This window comes from Bombus pyrosoma, linkage group LG9 (genome assembly GCF_014825855.1).
Source record: "Bombus pyrosoma isolate SC7728 linkage group LG9, ASM1482585v1, whole genome shotgun sequence".
NCBI classification, from domain to species: domain Eukaryota; kingdom Metazoa; phylum Arthropoda; class Insecta; order Hymenoptera; family Apidae; genus Bombus; species Bombus pyrosoma.
In genome coordinates this window covers 13095138-13113730 of record NC_057778.1, presented here as the reverse complement: position 1 = coordinate 13113730, position 18593 = coordinate 13095138, and the positions used below count along the sequence as shown (strand labels likewise).

The window sequence follows — 18593 nt, the reverse complement described above, 5'->3', positions numbered from 1 at the left end:
CTGTGACTGGTCCACGATCTCGACGCGTTACGATATAACCAACAGCGAGCTTTCTTCGCCAGCAGCGAATTGGCCGCTCGCCAAAGGTAAATGTCATGAGGGTGCCAGCGAAAAGAACTTTACCCACCTTGATCCTGGATTAAACAAACTTTCTAGATCACCGTAATTCCCTCCCTCCACCTTCCTCTTCGTATATCTCGTTTCCTCCCTTCATATTCTCTTCTGACCCCAGTTGATTTTCATCCCTTGGTATCCGCGTAAATCATTCGATCTTTGTCTCATCGCGAAGGTATCGTATCGGAATGATCGGATCGAGTTCGTTATAGGATCACTGTAGGCGGAGTAAGCTCGTTTATCGAGATAAAAGCGCGCCGTGCGTGAACCGATTCCGAAGAAAGCGACGTGGAACGACGCACGAAAAGGTTGTACGGAATTGAAAAGGGAACGATATACCGAGCGACGTTCCTGGGCAAGATATCATAAAAGTATCGGGTGTCTGTTTTATCGTCCACTTCCTCCCTTGTCACGGAGGGAATCGAAAGAAGTCGATACACCCATGGAACGAGGGATCAGTTCCAGTCTGTGTTACCAGTTTCCAGGACGGACGAGATCGACTCTATTTCTCGTCCTCTCTGCTTCTCAACGTTTCCTACAAGTCGTAAGGGTACTCGATTGAAAGTTCGAAAATACAACTCATCTTTTAGCTAGATATAGAGAGCTCGATGACGAAGAGCCACATGGATCCTTGCTACATAGAGTAGATAGTTGGACGTTCAACGGAGGAAGAAAACTTGAAAAGAATGTTTCTCATTCCCTGAACCGGCTTCGAAACGACGAAAGAATGTTGTGCTTGGCTGGATGGGAAGGATGATGATCGACTTGTCGAACGAGATATTTTATTTACGATAATGTTGGCAAGCTCGTGCCGTTACGAGGTCTCACGGTATTCTCAACTATCTCCTCGCGTAGTTTCTTTCTCTCGTTAGTCTCGCCAAGCGCACAAGTAACGTACGTCGTTTATCTCTACGCATGGGATTATGTCTCCGTTACGTAAACGCAGGGAAAAGAAGACAGAAAGGGGCAGGGGGATAAAAGAGACTTGAAAATTGAAAATATTATAAGAGAAAGTAGAATTACTATTATATTAGGTTGTCCGAAAAGTTTCTTTCGTTTTATAAGGAAACAATACACGCACAATGTTTTTTGTTTTATATTAGTTCGTTGAATTATGCACGAACATAATAATAAAAATAGAACGAAATGGATCATACCTAATTCAATAAAGTAATATAAAACAGGAATTGTTGTTCATCTATTATCACCTTATGAAACGAAAAAAACTTTTCGGACAACCTAATATTATATACTTGAAATTTATATTTCTACGAACTAGATAAAGAAATAAAAGTTAGGCAGAGATTCGTTTGGTCTGTTTGAAGTTACAAGAATTACTGTATTTCAAATTTCTGATTTTAGGTGGAGGAGGACTGGAAATACGTGGCGATGGTGCTCGACCGGATCTTCCTCTTCATATTCACGGTGGCCTGCGTGCTTGGCACGGTGTTGATTATCCTGCAAGCGCCGAGTCTCTACGATACCACGAAGCCGATCGACATCAAGTACAGCAAGATCGCGAAAAAGAAGATGATGCTGATGAACATGGGTCCCGAGGAGGACTAGTCGACGATTCCGCGCGGCTTCGTGCCGCGTTCACAGCGGCAGCTGCTTCACCGTCGTCGCCGTCGTCGCGGGCATCATCGTCGCTGTTGTTGCCACCGCGGTCGCCGGCGTCGTCGTTCCCGTTGCACGCGTTATCGTTCTCGTCGTCGTCGTCGCCGTCGTCGCCGTCGTCGTCGTCGTCGTCGTCATTGTTATCGTCGTCGTTGTTGTCGTTCAGCGGCCGCCGCCCATCATCGAAACTGCCGATTTTCGCGTCGACATGCAAGAGGACCCTCTCTCGATCGGTGCTGCCAGAGATGATGAGACCTCCTAAAGAACACGGCCAGGAAAAAGTAGGAGGCAACGAGTGGCAGAAACGAGGATTCAGGAAGATGGCGTGGATCTTTCCCTCTCCGAATTATGGATAAATCTGATATTCAGACTTCGATACTGAAACTCTTTTGAACGGGAGACGAGAGTGGGGCGCGAACTGGTTTAGAGGAGGGAAGGGGGGAGAACGCGAACGAAATGGAGCGTACGAGTTTTGTCGAAAGAAAAATAGAGAAAATCCTGTGCATGGACGTGTGATCGGAAGCGTGTGAAAGGGAAGCAAGAGGATGACGGAGCGAATGGGTGCGAGAGGGATGAGCGAGATTGAACGAACGAGACCGAGGAAGAGAGAGAATTGGGGGCAAGAGAGGGGAGAAAAAGTGCCAAATACGCGAAACACACGCGCAACGTATTTTTGTAAATCTGGTTTCATACGTAAGGCTAGAGTCGTGCGGCGAGACGTCGAACTGCCCGAACTGCCGATTTTATATAAGAAGACGTTTAAAACAAACACATACACATTATATACACGCACGCATCTACGTACACTAAGAGCAGCTACGAGGGGAAACGTATACATGTAATTCTTACATATACACGCGCACACACGAACGTACAGACAACATCTTCACGCGCATACACGTACACATACGGGTTCACACTTGCGCAGGATCCAGCGTGTTAACATTTATACGTAACGAGATGAGTTAAAACGAGGAAAAATAAGAGAGAAGAAGGAAAAGAAGAGGAAGAAAGAAAACGCATCGGGAGAAGAAAAGAAAAAAAACACGAGGTAGAGAAACGCGCATGCGTGCGTATCCGTTCAAGGTGTGTGTACGCGGTGTACATAGGTATATAGAAAAAGAATTATACATCTATTACGTGCGTAGATATAACTCGACGATCTCACAGCGTATGAGCACGCATATTCAACGCGATATTCATCCGCATGTATCTCTCGACACATCGTATAATCACGGGAGTGCGCCGCGCTCGCGCGGTCACGACACACGCCACACGCACAACCGAGCACACGAACCGAGCTGGGAACCATAGGGAACCTCGCGGGAGAAACGTACGACGAAGGTGAATTCTTCGGGCCGGAGAATTGCTAACGGTGATAAAGAACGAGACTCGTCGTCGTCGTCGTCGAGCCGGTGATTATCGTGCCAGGAAACGTGTGCTGTTCGCCCGAGCAACGGGGGACTCGGAGAAAGAAAAAACTGGAAATTTCCTCGTTCCTTCCACTCTTCTCTTTTCCTACACTTTTTCCCCCTTTTTTACTTTCAACCCGATCGTCGAACCAAGTAACGGCGCGCATAATCTTTATCGAAATCTTTTTAAACTCTTTTAACTCGTTCCTTGTAATCCTATTTTTAATCACCGCCAAGTTCCTCATCAGTTACTAAAGCAAATGATTCGATCGAACGCAGAATCCCGTGGTTCGGATGTTCAATCGCGAGCCAGCGCACGGCCTGGTACGTCGTTCGAGCCAGAAATCAAACGGCCGTTCAAATAGTTCTCTCGACCAACGAATCGTTCATCCGACAAGCGATTCCTTCGTCGTGCGTATTCTCGACAAATACACTGGAGAGAATCGCGAGCATAGAAACTCGCAAACAACTGCCAACTTTAGGAGCAACGGACCCTGATCGATCCGATCGATTCTTAGAAGCGAGCAAGCGTTATCGATAGATTTAAGAGAAGAAAACAAAGCAAAGGATGTTCCTTAGGAAGACTCGCCGTACCAGAGTGTACCGAGTCTGATAAAATGAGAATTTTAGACGAGAATTATATCTCCGTTTCTTTGAGAACGAGCGATTAAGATTCCAGCATCTCCGTGCTTCTTTTTTATCGTGTGAGATAAACGAACATCTCATGTGTGGTGCGGTGGAACGCATGGCTGAAAATCACTTCGAGATGATGGCGATAAAACTCGGCGAATTTTTAGCCGCTAATTGCCTTGCAGCATCGTTCGCCGATCTTGATACTACCCAAACGATGAACTCTCGAGATACCGTAGACAAGCTAATCGATTACCTCCATCCGTGATTCTATCGACTGTGTTCAAATCTCCGATGAACTTTGTCTATGCGCTTTCGTTATCGGAGGATTTTTCCATCATCGAACTCACCGTTCGAGCTTCCTCGCTCATTCAACGATTTTGTTTTACATCCTAATTTCCATGGTCGATCGAGGAAACCTTGGGAAAGATCGGGGAAAAGAAAACGAAAGAAAGTTAGGTCAAAGACTAGGAAGCACCATCAACTGCCATTCTTCACCGTTACTGCCTGCACGAAGTCAGAGATTCGCCGAGCTTTCGTTACTTCCTCCATGGATTTTACAGTTGGCTCGTGCAAGCGAATCGATGCGAATAACACGGCGGGGGAAACGACCAACAGACGACAGATGAAGACGGTGCAGCAGATTCAACACGGGTGAACGCTGTGTTTTCAGCTCTGTGTTCCAACGAAAACACGATTGTCGGATGCTGTTCGGAAGCGGCAGAGCTGTTACGCTGGAATCTAGAAACGGAAACACGATTACTCGTCTTTGATAGACTCAAAGATACGGTTTGAGATCGCCTTTCGTGAAATTCCACATATGATAAGCCACTTGCTTCTGGGAATATGCGATAGGATCAGCTGGTCCGATGAATAAACAAATCCCAAACGTTTCGAGACGTTAGAATTGCTCGACCTACCGGTAAACATTGTTTCTCTCGACCACAGAGAACCTCATTTCGATATACAACCTTGGTACATTCATGTTTCTACGTTCACGCGAGTCCTCCGTGTTATCCTCGAGCAACCATTCTAACGTCTCGTAAACTTCCAGCAGTCTTTCAATGTATCCAGAACTTCCGGATTAAAAAAAAGAAACAAACTTCAAAGTTCTACGAACTCACGCTTAAGCCATTTAGTCTTTCAGAAGCATCGACCATTCTCCGGTTCGAACGCAACGCTCAAAGCGTGCTCGACTCGAACTTTATCGACTGACGGAATAATCCACCGTCGAACGCCCATCGTTTGGCCACGTGCTCTATAAGGAACAGAAAGAAAACGAAGAAAAGCAGAAAAAAAAAAAAAATAAAGAAACGAGACACACGAAGCTCGTGGGTGGGCGCGCGAGCGCGTCGAACGCGTACACTCGTGGATACATACACACACAGAGAGACATTGTTTGTATATTGACAATGAAGAAAAGAAGGAGACGAAGGTGGAAGCGGGAGCAGCCCAGGGGGTGAAAAGAAAAAAGAAACGCCACCCAGGCACTTCCTCTCTCCGCGAACCGGTATAATAATCAATTTATTTGCTCACGTAAAGGTAACGGTATAATATATTTAATATGTGCATATTAGGTATAAACAGAAGATTAATCATACGAAAAACTAAACTAATAAATCGCATAACCGAGGACGATTCACTCGGGCAGCCTGTGGGAGCCGGTGGTGATGCTGATGGTGGTGGTTGCTAATGGTGTGCAGTGTGGGACGTAATATTAACGCCAATCCATGGACACGGTGAACACGCGAGTGTGCTAATCAGGAGGCGCGATGATCCCGATTCACCGATCATCGAAGTGATACGTGTTCCGAGGATTCAAGGGGTGGAAGAGAAGAAACACGCGAGAGTACAGGTCGTACAGGTGCGATTTCGGTCGCCATTCGGCCATCGTTGCGGAGATTAACTTTCCTACGTGAGAACCGTTGTTCGTCGAGAGTTCGGTAAACTGCCATCAAGCGCAAACGTTTATGATTTATGACGTAATATAAACTACAACGATTTGATGTATGATTTTTTAGAGGTATGTTTTGGCGTTATCGAAACAATCCAAGTTGGTTTTTACCTGATTTCAAAAGCTTTGACAGTTGTTCGCTTGTTGCAAGGAATCGATCGCGTTCCACGGTCTTCGTTTCTTACTTCGACGTTTTCCTGGATGTCGTGTTTGAGTGTTTGCCTGGACTTGTTCGGAGAATTGCAGTTGCACGATTCCTCTTTTATAAGTTTATTCGTGGAAAGGTAAGGCCGGGCGTGTCCTTGTCGCAGTGTTGCCAATGTAATTATATCCATTCGCGAGTTTTGTGTATTTAAGGAAATTGTCGTGTTGCAGTGTTTCGGCAGTGTTTCGCCATTGTTCGCCATTGTTCGCCGGCCGCGTCTCTGACTTCCTGTTCCGGGTTATTAATTTACGACCCGGTTTAAATCAGACTTCAAACGCAGCCACGCAGCCAGCCTTGTGACGTTATTACGCGAACGTCACACGGCTACGTAATGTACGATGTGGTGCGACCTCGGGCTAATGAGTCACAGAATTACACGCGCAACGACAAAACCCTTTTTTTTCCACCAACAAACGTTAAAATGGTAGAAACTGCGTTTAAAAAAGCTCGTTCAATCCGATTGTCGTGCGATTGATTTTCACGAAAATTCACCTGACACTCGATTACATGGATTTACGGATTTACGGATTTCCTGGTTGATTACAAAGTAACGGTGTGTTGGTATTAAACAAGCAACGACGCATTTGGTGAGCATTTTCATTTGAAAGAGCGACGCTACGAGCGTTTGTCGTTACCGCGGCCGTTATATTAAATTTATTTTATGAATTTGCACCGCGCTCGTATTGAAATTTCACTGATATTGTTTTCTACCGAAATCCCGTAAACGCCTGGCTATTAAAGAATTACTTTACGTTAATCACTCTAAAGCAATTTTGTCCTCACGGGAGGGCAGAATTTGACCACGAAAATCTCGAGATTCTTTTTGTTCGCCGTTAATTTTGCTAACCGGCGTGCCTTCATTCGAATGTTAGTTTTCCATTAAAAGTGTAAAAAGAGAAAGAAGTGGAAAAAGAGGGAGAAGGAGGGAAGGGTGAATAGCGTAACGCGTGGAAAAGTTAATCGACGCAGCCTGTACGGATCGCTGAAACGCGCGACCGAACGTAATTTCAACAATAACAAAACAATGGCGCAACGACGTCCATTGTTTCGCCGGGAACCGCTCTTCTCCCCCTGCCACACCATCGCTTCCTCGACAATTGCGACAACAATAATTGATACGATTAACGTTAAGAACAGGAGAAACGTGAAAATAAAAGTAGCAAAGAAGAGTTAAGCTTAAAAGAGAGAATGAAATTGTTGGACAGGGAAAGAGAGGACGCGGTTTAAACGAAGAGATTTAAGAGTTTTACGCTAATGATTAAACGATAGTTGTTGTCGTACGTTAAGTTGCTACTCGTTGATAATAAAACGTTTGATAATCGATCCATGACAATGAAACGTAACACGGGGGAAAAGCAAAAAGACAAAAAAAAAAAAAAGAATAAAACGAACGATCAACGGAAAGTTCTCGTCTACAGTCGTCGTCGATTCGATCAATCCACGCCGGTTCCATTTTACGATCCCATCGATCGATGACGTAGGCTTGAAAAATTACTACGAAAGATTAGGTTAAACTGTGTACATTGTAATAACATTACAAACATAGACGTTATGTTTTAGCCACGTCGTAATCGCGCATCGTTACAATCCATTGATCGAGGGGTTGTTCGATCGTTTAGTGCGCGTGTGCGCCAACGAGAGTCGAAGCCTCGTAACGTTGTCGTGCCTGTTCGTCCCTTGCGCAGCGAATTTTCACCCTAAAAATCGTCGAACGATTCCGATCACGCGTTTTTCTCGCGAACCAGCGGAAACGAACAGAATCAGATGGTTTATCGTATATTATCATCCGACTCGATGGCGTTTCTAATTACGCTGCCGGTTTTTCTTCTCCGCGATTATACTTTTATCTTTCGTTCTCTATTCGACACGTTTTCTTGAAAAACCAGATAAATAAATAGAAGCCAGGGAAATGTAATTACTTCATTTGCGAGAGTATTCGTCGGTCATTCGTTTAGCTTATCACGCAGTCGTTATTCAATGCTTTAAAACAGAATCGTCGGACAGAATGCCAGATATCAGGATCATTCCGTTTCTGGAATTTAGTCTCATTTGCATGCTACCATTGAATCAACCGCGTTTATTAACGTTTACCAGTGGATTAATTTAAACCCCAGGCTAGTGTCGTAAGAATCCGTTTCTACCGGTGGATCGCGGATTTTTCGCCGTATCACCGAGAAATCTCGCATCTTTCCAACGTGCCCGTTGAATAGACCGGTCGAGGAGGACGTGAATAATCTCTCGAGGTGAATAGAAACGATCCGGGACGCGAAATAATTCTGTTTCAGCCGTACGGAGGTGTCCGTGTGGGAGATCCTGAAGCAGGTTATTCCGTCGGTCGTTTCAGCCTGTGGACGTTGAACAACCCTGGTTGGCCAGGGCTTGAAAAGGATGGTCGGCCAGGCTGAACCGGGCGTCGTAATTGAATTTTTCAGTCGCTTCGGGCCTTCGTAGACGCACGATTCATTAGCAGTGTAAACCCCGAGGCTAGAAATTAGGGCGGGCATGTAAGGTAAACGAGCGAACGAACGCCAGGCAAATGGATTAAAGCGAGCGAGTTGTGATTCGGTGAACGTGCGCCGGTTCTCACGGGACGAAGGAGACTCTCTCGATTATCACGGACGTGTCCACGTTTCCGTGGAACTAGCCAGTAGAGGTTTGATTAAAATTTGAGACTGCGTTTCAGCTCTGTCACCTTATTCTTCCATTCGTTCGTGTTCGCCGGTTCGATCGTAATTCTCCTTTCCAAATTCTCGTGATTTTCAATGAAAGAACGTGGAAGAGAAGAAAGAAGTACGAAAACGCATGATCGGAAAACGTGCCTCCAACAGAAACGAAAAAACATATAATATAAAAAAGAAAAAAAAATGAAAAATCCGTCTTCCTGTCTTCGTGTTTTTCCAGTTTCTCGCTGTTCTCGCGTGTCCGTACTCGGATACATGGTTACACCGACTACACCGTTGGATCGGAGATTAATACATAACGTGTGACTGTGCGTAGATTAACAGAGTAAGTGTTTACAAACGTTTAAAACTCGCGCGCGATAGCCTGATAAGCAAACCCGACAATTTTGCGTAAGTGATAATCTCGTGTAAGCATGTTAATTAACTAATAGGTAGACACTTCTGATTGTGACCCTCGTGCCAGGACTTGCGATCGAAGCGCGACACAGAAAGAGATTTAATAATCGGCTGATCGAGAAATCGTTTTTCTTTTTATTTGCCACATCGACGCCGCGCTCTGATTATCTTTCTTACTCGTGTACGATTTATCGTTCGATAGACGCACCTTCTTTCTACAAAGAACAATCGTAAACTCGATCGAATTCTCTTCGATTAATACGCTGTAGTAATAGTAGTTCGAAGATTTCAGTGTTGTCGGCGAGAATAATCTCGAAAGGCTTGGCAACGAATACTCGCTTGGAAATTAAATTGAATGCAAATGGACACGCGTGACCGGTCGTTGAAATCACCGGGCGGCCGATCGCGCGGCTCAGCCGCCGCACATTTCGTCGATCGTCCAGGCTTCTCCGTTTTTACGTCGGTCCGTTTTACGTCCGGATGCCCAATGGGTCGATTCCGAGTGCAGAACCGCATGTTCTGGGTCACAGTCGTGAAACGCTCAAATAAATCAAGTACTGTGTATCGTCAGAAGCTTAAAGTCTTCCATGGGGCATTCCTGACAAAGAAAGACGATTTTCTCGGGGTGATCCGCAAATGAAAGCCGATGAAAGGGAAACCGGGCGAACCAGCATTTATATATACATAGAATTTGCCGAATACGTCGTCCAGTGGACACACCGTCGATTTAACGTGGGAACGTGAAAGAAGAATGTTAAACCGTCCATAAAGAGAATTTACGTAACAAGTACGACGAACAACAGGGATTTTTCGTTTCCGTTTCGCGAACGGGAATTTTGTACTTCATCCAGTGCGCGGTTCACTGCGTCGTCCGATCGAATAATCCCATTGTCTCTACGTTTTTCCTCAATCCCCGAAATTTCCCTTTACATTCTTTATTGCTTTCAATTTCTGAACGTTTGACTGACATTATTTTATTCCTCCGCTCTCTTTTCTATTTTTTTTTCTTTCTTTTTTTCTATCCGTTTGAATCCGACCAATTTACGTTTTCGCATTGTGAAAGTTTCGTTCTCCATTTCGTTCATTTTTCATATCCGTTGAAAAACGTTCTTAACGTCAGTTCGACAATCATAACCATCGAACGTTTCCATAGTCGTACGCGAACCCTCACCATTGAATCACTATCGAACAAGGCCGCATCTCTTTGCTACGGGACAATTTTTCACGTTTTCATCGAGACACCGTAATCCATGTCGTGAAATAAAATACTAAGAAAAAAAAAAGGAAAAACAGAAAAAAGCGAAGAGGAGAAAGGGAGAGCAGAAACGTAGATTATTAACGTAACGAACGATCGCGAAGAGATCGCGAAATGCCGTCGACAACAACCGGAGAACAGACGCGAACCACGTTTTACACAAAAATCGCGATACACGCGTTAAGGGCGCAACTAATTGGACGATCTGCCTTTATCATTCGAAAACGTTAGGAATTTCCGCCCTCGATGCGTTCTTTCATCTTTGTTGGCGCACACGTGCGGTTCCCTTCTCTTCGATAGATAGATATCGTCGATCACACGAGAGTTTCGAAGATGAGACACACATCGTACTGCCTTTCCAAGCGTATCATTGGAATTCTTTTTCTTTGTACAAAAATTCGGAAATAGCAGATTTATAAAATTGCTTTTCGTCGTTTTTCGTCGACCGTTCTTTTAATGCAAACTATTATTTGTTTTAACATTAGGGCTATCGAAATCGTCAAATTGTCAAGTTAATAAGATTTCAAGGTAATTTCGCACATTCGCAACAATGTATTTTTCACGATTTCAATGATTTTTCATCCAAGTATATGAATAAAGGCCCATTGTTTCCTCTACGTCACGTTATCCTTGGCACAAATTTGATATTTTAGTCGTCGGTAGCTCCACTGTTAAAATGAAGTAATTCTTTTGCAAAAAAAAAAAAAGAACGAACGGTTTGCGAATAACGTTCTGAAGTGCAACACGGAGTTCGTAGTACTAGCGTGCAAACGATTACGCGAGAGGCAGGCGTTTCAAACAAGTGGCAAATTCGATTAGCCGCGCTCGTACGTACGTTCGAAGCGGATTCGGGCGATGAAAGGCACGGCACAGCGGAATGGCAGCTATGTTTTGCCGCAACTCCCATGTTGTGCAAAGACGTCGGAAAACGGAATAGGGAAATAAGCCGGCGAATAACCGGAACGAACGGTGGGCGCGGCTTCCAGATCACGTAATGAATTATCGTCTTTTGAAACAAAAGGGTTGGCGAACAAAGACCATTTCGGGCTCTTTTTCCGCGGTGAGCGCGTTGCGTTTTCGGTCCTCACGGATAAGCTTCGGCGCTGTAATTAATGTTTGCACGATCGTTGATCTTTATTCTATATTCTGTACTTTTTCTATTAGCCGCACAGAGATAGCCGCGGAATAAAATAAAAAAGCAGATCAAAAGAAAGAAGTAGAAACACACTACATATTATCGTGGAAATGGCAAGGTCTAACGATTCGATGTTATTAGTATTTGTAAATAAGAATTACTAAATACTTCGAAATACGTACAATTGTTAGAATTAGGGCTACCGTATGTAAGTTGTGTGATATGGTTTAAAATTAATCTTCCAAAGGAATTTCGCTTTACGCCTGAAAGTTTCGATTTTAATAATTGTGTTACGCTTTACCTCTAAGAATATTCGATTCCGAGGAAGAGAGTTATAATCGAATACAATGTTTGTATTTTAATTTCAAATCTAGAAACTAACAATTTCTATAAACAGACTGATTTACAGAAAAATGGTATACTAATAAGGAACACGTGTGAAGCGATGGTAAATTAAATGAAAAATATGAATACCGTAATATTTTACACAGAGTAATTAAGAGAAGAAACAACGTTCAGTAAGATAGGATTATCAATTTAATAACAGGCATTATACTTCAAAAGCAAAGATCGATATTCGTACGAGCTTCTTTCTAGCAGCAGTGGCCATCGTGTTAAGACAGCGCCCGAGCTCTGCCGTGAAGATCGGAAACCCGTCGACGCTGATCGGCCCCAGTTCCGTTCGACTCGTATCGATTTCATTGGATTCGAGGCACACAGTATTTTTCTACCGTGTAATTTCATACTTTTCCAATTGTCTTTGATCTCAACGACCGTATCGGCATCGTCTTGTTCCTCTACAACGCGGCGATCGAACGAAGCCACCGCGTCGATCTGTTTAGAACCGCGTTGACCGAAACGGGTTCGTTTGTCGAACACGTTCACCGGAAGAATTCCACGACACGAATTTACAGCCATCACCAGGGTGGACCGCGGGTACCACACTCACACAGACATACAAACACATTTACACGCGCATATATACACGTAAGACAGCTACATTTGGAGCTACCAGGCAGGGGGAGGGGCGAATGTCTGTTTCGAAGACGCTTCACCCCCTGTGGGAGCTCGTCGGAATAATCATCGAAGTCACACGACTTGGCCACGCGAGATCCAACGATCGTGCACAGCCCTCGAAAGCAGGTCGATCGAATTCGAGGAGTAAACTCGCGTACAGCGTCTCGCGATGGCTGAAACCGGCCAGGAAGTTTCTGGCCAGGAAGAGGTAGGAGATGAGATGGGTAACGGAGGGGTGGTAGTTAGGGATCTCTTCGTATGTTCGAACGGATTAAATCGAAATCTTTGCTCAACGTTGCATACGTGTTATATATAAAATAAAGTAAGATGATGTTATCGTCTAGTGTTGAAACATAGTGTTAACTGAAGCGGACAGGGGTGGGTTGTTCGTGTTTTTTCCGGCCACGTCGTTGCCGTTGATGTTTCTCGTTGTGTTCACATGGTACGAAGAATATCGGGGGATTTATTTTTTTTTCTCTTTTTTTTTTAAGAAACATGTTGTAGAAAAATTGCGAAGAAGGAAGAGGAACGCGACACCATCGATGCGCACGATGTAGGATGACGGTGAGTCGGAAGATGGCGGAGTTTCAAGGGTGGGAGTGTGTAGATTATTAATGATAACACAATAGTAATAATGATAACTAAATAACGATTTACTAATAACGACGCTAACGCTGTAAGGATAAATGAAGCATAGTAATAACGAGTAATGATAGCACGTAAAAAACGCAGTAATAAACTACCATTTAACAATAAACGAGTTACGGTAACGTTAAACGTAAGAGTAAATAAACGAGAAAATAATAAACGCTAAATAACAAAATATCGAGTATTAATTAAAAAGTACCCTTAACAAGTATATCGAGCGCTAACTCTACTATCGACGATTACGAAACGTTATACGGTGTATTGTTATCGAATTCCAAAGATGAAAGAAAAAAAAGAATACAAGAAAATAGTAAGAAGCAAGAAGGAGAAGAGAGGCGGAACGTGATGGAAAATTAAAAGCGGACAAATATAAAGCGAACGACCGTTGTTTGACGAGAGGGAGGACCCGATGAAATTCGTGTAAAACTGATAGTATTGTTAAGACAATCAGACACTTATTGCTCCGGCCACCTTGAGGGCCATCCGTGAATATTTGTTGTCGAGGTTTGTTCCTCGGAAAATTTCGAAGGAGAATGACGAAGAAGGAAGACAAGAGAAGCAAGAGGAAATGGGTGCGAGCAGAATCGTCGCGCGCCTCTTCTCAGCCGGACGAAGGACGAAGGTGTAGCACGGGCAGAATTTCCATTGTAGCAGAATGAGTAAGAGAAACGAAGGGGAAAAGAAATAGAAACAAAACCGAGAGGAAAGAAACGTGTGACGAACGTTTCGATGAAGATAGACGGAAACCTTCGGCTTTTACCCCTGCATTCGCCCATTCCACCCACCCTCGTCCATGCAGAAACGAAATTGTCGGAGGGGGCTCGATCAGAAGGGAAACAGACAGGGAAAGAAGGGAAAACACGGCACGTGTTCGTCGAGTGTGCCGCGGGACATTTTTTTCTACGCCTCACATTTTCTACGGTTTCAAAAAAGAAAAAAGAAAAAAAATAGCATGCAAAGGAGCGATTATTAGAGATTGAAAAAGGATATTAGAGGTAGAGGGGAACTGGTGCACGCAAAAGGCGGTCATCAAGTTTTTGCGGGAATCAATCGAGCCACGTTGTTGCGTAGGAACTGAAGAGCGACAGAGATGGCACCCCGTTTCCCAGGGGTGTGGTTAAAAGCAGCGACGTAAAATAACGAGATCGCACACGAATAACACAAAATACGCGACACGCATCATTACATAAGCTCATAGAAACAATTATACAGGTTGTACGCGTGCGTATGTTCGAGGAAAGCTTCGTTTCTGACTGACATCGCTTTCGTTCTCGATCGTCGACTGTAAATATAGGTTTTGTATAAAAACAGAAACGAAAGTGTAATCACGAATGAATTCAAACTATCCTCAAATGCCCGCAAAATCTCTCCAATACTTTCCTTAGATCGATTTCCTGATTGAAACACGAACTATGCACGCGTGCACAGTTATACATATACGCGCCGCGACCGAAAGGGGGAAAACAAGTTGCCCTCCCTCGTTGAACGTATTCTGTCTCCTTAGAAACTAAGAAAACACGAAACAGAACGGTGGAAAAGGCATGGTTATAGCCGATCGATTTCAACGAGCGCACATCGAACTCGTTCGTTCAGTGACCACCCTCAAGCTTGTTCTTCCGTCGGGGGTGAAAAGATCATTCTCTGTTGAGAGCTTCGTCTCTCCTTCCTTTCGATTTCGTTCCCGTGGTCGCCTCCTGCTTTCGCTCCTTTCTTCTGTTTGCCGTGATCTCACACGGAGGGAAAAGTCGCGAGCGTTCGTAAACGGGGAGAGGGTGGGCGCAAACACGCATACGTTACAGGTTCACTCACATACGCATACACACGTACACGAAGGCCATTTATGTATAAAAAGCGGAGGAAAAAAGGAAAGGAAGAAAGGAGGAAGAGGAGATGTGGGAGAAACGAAGAAGATTACGACGATGTTGACGACGATGATCAACGATGACGATGAGTTGTGTTACCGATGAGGGTGGAAACGAAGGAAATGAAATAAAAAAATAAAAAAAAACCATACGAACATTTTGTTATATCCGTACGTAAGAACGTAGAACGACGAACGTGTGTTATTAAGGAAGTAAACGTATCGAATCTACAGTTAAATGTTTACGATAAAATTACGGGTAATTAAGAAGATTCTAGATTTTTTCTAACTAATCGATTCGTACGGCGGACTCGTGCCAATCCTCTAGATTTACGACCTAAAACGAGATATACAAATGAGATGAAGCTGTTATCCTATATTAAGTCGGCTTGGAATAAATATTTGATTATACGTATTTAACGTGCGACCGGTCTGTATGCCTGACACACCGAGTGCCTGACAGCCGAATGAACGTAACCCGTTTGTCTGAAAGCGACCGCGAGTGAGCGGAATTGTACGATGAAACCACACATAGCGATGAGATTACGCAAATAAAACAGAGAAAAGAAAAAAAGAAGAATTTGATAAGTAAGTTATTAACCTGGTGCGCGTGTGCATGGTGCGAGAGACAGAGGTGTGAACGAGCATCGTATCTTTGAATGAGAAACGAGGAGAAGAAAGAAGGAAGAACGAGAATGACGGCGGCAGAAAATAATACAGAAGGCGAGTAAATTCTCTTATTCGATCGCGTCTCGGTTAATTTTCGAAAAGCATTCAGCGACTCTGGACCACGAGGATCGACCCTTTGGTGCTCTGTGGAAGCGGAAGGCGACGCGTGGCTCACCGGAAGCTCGAGCCCCCGTAAAGCATCGCTGGTCGATTATTTTCGGCGAAATAGGTCGTTCCCTCGCGTTTTGAAGAGTCTCTGACCGCTTTCGTCCGTAATTACATATATATATATACATGTATGTATGTATGTACGTATGTATATGTATATGTACGTATCGATTGATCGAGCAGATGCTTCAAGCCCGCCGTCGACAGAGTGCACGCGTCACGTTGGAACGAGATCTTATCGACGAATCGCCGATATCGTCCTAAGCGTGTGCATGAAGTTTGCTTTTTCCCACACGGGACAGACAGACGGAAAGGGAGGAGGGAAAGAAAATGAAGAACGCGAGGGATCGACGCGATTTTAGCTCGATCAATTTGCTAATCGCAGAACCATGCTTCGACGTGGAGTCAGGGGCGATAGATTTATTGCGGAATCATTTGAAATTCATAATCGTCGGATTTTTGAGCACGTTCGCGGGATTAATGTCTCGCGATTCGCCTCTCGAATTAGGGATTACGAATTCGCCAGCGGGAAGAAAGAAGCCTGGAAACCCGCTTGCAGAAACATTTCTTTTTTGCACGTTGATCCTTCCGGTTGAAACGTTACGACATTTTAGCAATCTTATCGAGAACGCTGCGGTCAAAGGAGTCGTCAAATTCATTTGAAATCCGCAACTGATTATTTTGCACGAGCTACTGCTCCTGATGGAAAATTCGAAGCGTGGTTTGAACATTGAGAAGGTAGAGAACGTGGCGTAAATAGAGAAAAGGAATTTTAAAACTACCGGTGTTCGGTAGACTGCGAATGTTTTATATAATACAATTTTTAGTCGAAAATCGACGAGACATCGGCGAGATTCGTCGCTGCGAGCGGTGAAACTGGTAGCGGCTTGAATCAGCGCATGGGAATCGAATCGCAATTTGTCATGATTGTTTGATCGGTTGTCGCTACGTAGCGACGCGTTTCGCAGATTTATAGCGTTACATGAAAGCGGCGGAACGATTAATAATATACATATGTACATACGAAGGGAGGAAATATTGGAAAAGTTGGCGGAGAAATAGTGAGGAGAATGTCGAAGGAAACGTTTGTTGCCATTAAATATTGTACGTTCACGAGGATCCTTCGTCGCGATTGAATATTATCATTACTATTGTACTTATCATTATTGTTATCGCGACTGTTACGATTATTTATTATCGTTAGCAATTCGCTGACTGTTGTTACGATCGCTGTAACGATGAGTCGGCGAAGTGCGCCGATAATCGACGCTTCGGACGAACGAAGGATAAAGAGAAGAATCAGGGTGAAGTGTCGAATGGATGGAAACCGACGATCCACGGAGAACGAATGAAAAATTTGTTTTAAATAAACAACAACGAATCACCGAGAATCTTCCGTTGTTAACAATGCCGATCTCTCTGTCTATCTGTTTGTCTATCTGTCTGCCTGTCTGTCTGTCTGTCTGTCTGTCTGTCTGTCTGTCTTGTCCGTCTGCCTGCTGTTCGTCTGCCTGTCTGTCTGTTGTCTGTTTCTCGTGCGTCTGTGTCTGTCATGTCTCCGAAACCGAGTGCCACCTGCCCATCGTGTCCGTATTGTCGTGCCGTGCGTTTCTTTTTTTTCTCTCTCTCTTTTCACTATTCGTTCCGCGATAGCCCCTGCTGGATGATTCCTTTGGCGATGAAACGATCGTAATCGACAACGATAAGAATGACGAAACACGCTGCAAGGAGGAACGATCTTTACGATCTTTCAGCAGGGGCCGCCGATCGAGCTGCGTCTCCGTTAGTGAGCGCCCAAGGCAATCATTTACCACCTCGAAGCGATCGTCGCGAGCCCCCGGAGCCACCGACGCATACGATAGACTGTACAGTAACTTTTACGAATCCCTTTGTACATCACACTCAGCGACAGTAGTGCCTAGTGAACGGACTAGCCGAAGGGGATGCGATCGATGGCTGGACGATTTGTCTGCCGGCGAAATTTCAACCCCTCCCGAATTTGTCATTTATCTCTCGACTTTGGTCTTTCGAGTACGAGTTTCGTTCGTTTTCTTCTTTTCCTCTTTTCGTTACTTTATCAGCTGCAATGGTAGTCGGGAATCGGTCCAGCGACGAGCTGTGGATCCCCTCCGCGCATCCGGCGACGCAATCGAGGCTCGCGAGGGTCAGCCATTTCTAGGTCTGTACATAAAAAAAAAAAAAAACGAACACGTCATTTATCTCGGACTTCCTCCCGCGGACATCGCTCGATCGTCGATCCACGAACACGCTCGACGTCGCAGCGCGCTCGATCTCGTTCCAGTCGCCTGTCAAGCAAGGGCAAATGGCACTTAAATCCGTCTTACAATTCCTCAATTGCGATTCCGCTGCTGACGTGGGAGGGAAATAGGGGAGAGAAGGGCCGGGTGATGAACGGAAGGCCGAGGGTGAGGGAAGAGAGTCGATAGCGGGGATGAAAGATCGTTTCCGGGGAGGGATGAGGTTTGCAGAGGAGATAGAGAACGGAAGCAGAGACGCTATGTAATATATTAATTACCTAATTAATGGAGGAGAGCCAGTACTCTGAGAGCAGAGAACACACGTGACGACTCATACACGCATACATGCATACGTACGTACACACTGGCGTAAAGACACACGTACACACGGTTACAGGAACATACACAGCGTACATACACACAAACACGTACACACGACATACACACGCGCGCACGCACATAGACATACACACGTTATGTATGGATAAAAAAAACTAAACTAACCTATTTGTAAGCTAAAGAAACGTCTACACTCTACACAACTATCCACGTATGTAAAACGATTGAAATAAA

General features: G+C 44.5%; 1 protein-coding gene across 2 annotated transcripts in view; it reads left to right on the top strand.

Moving 5' to 3' along the window:
- LOC122570483 (acetylcholine receptor subunit alpha-like 1) overlaps positions 1-18588 on the top strand; it is a 163355-nt gene extending 144767 nt beyond the window's left edge. For both annotated transcript variants that reach the window (XM_043732851.1, XM_043732852.1), the window contains one exon: positions 1477-18588. In XM_043732851.1, coding sequence (XP_043588786.1) covers positions 1477-1680 — 204 coding nt within the window. In that variant the 3' untranslated portion in view covers positions 1681-18588. The remainder of the gene's footprint in view (positions 1-1476) is intronic.
- Positions 18589-18593: the final 5 nt, after the last annotated feature.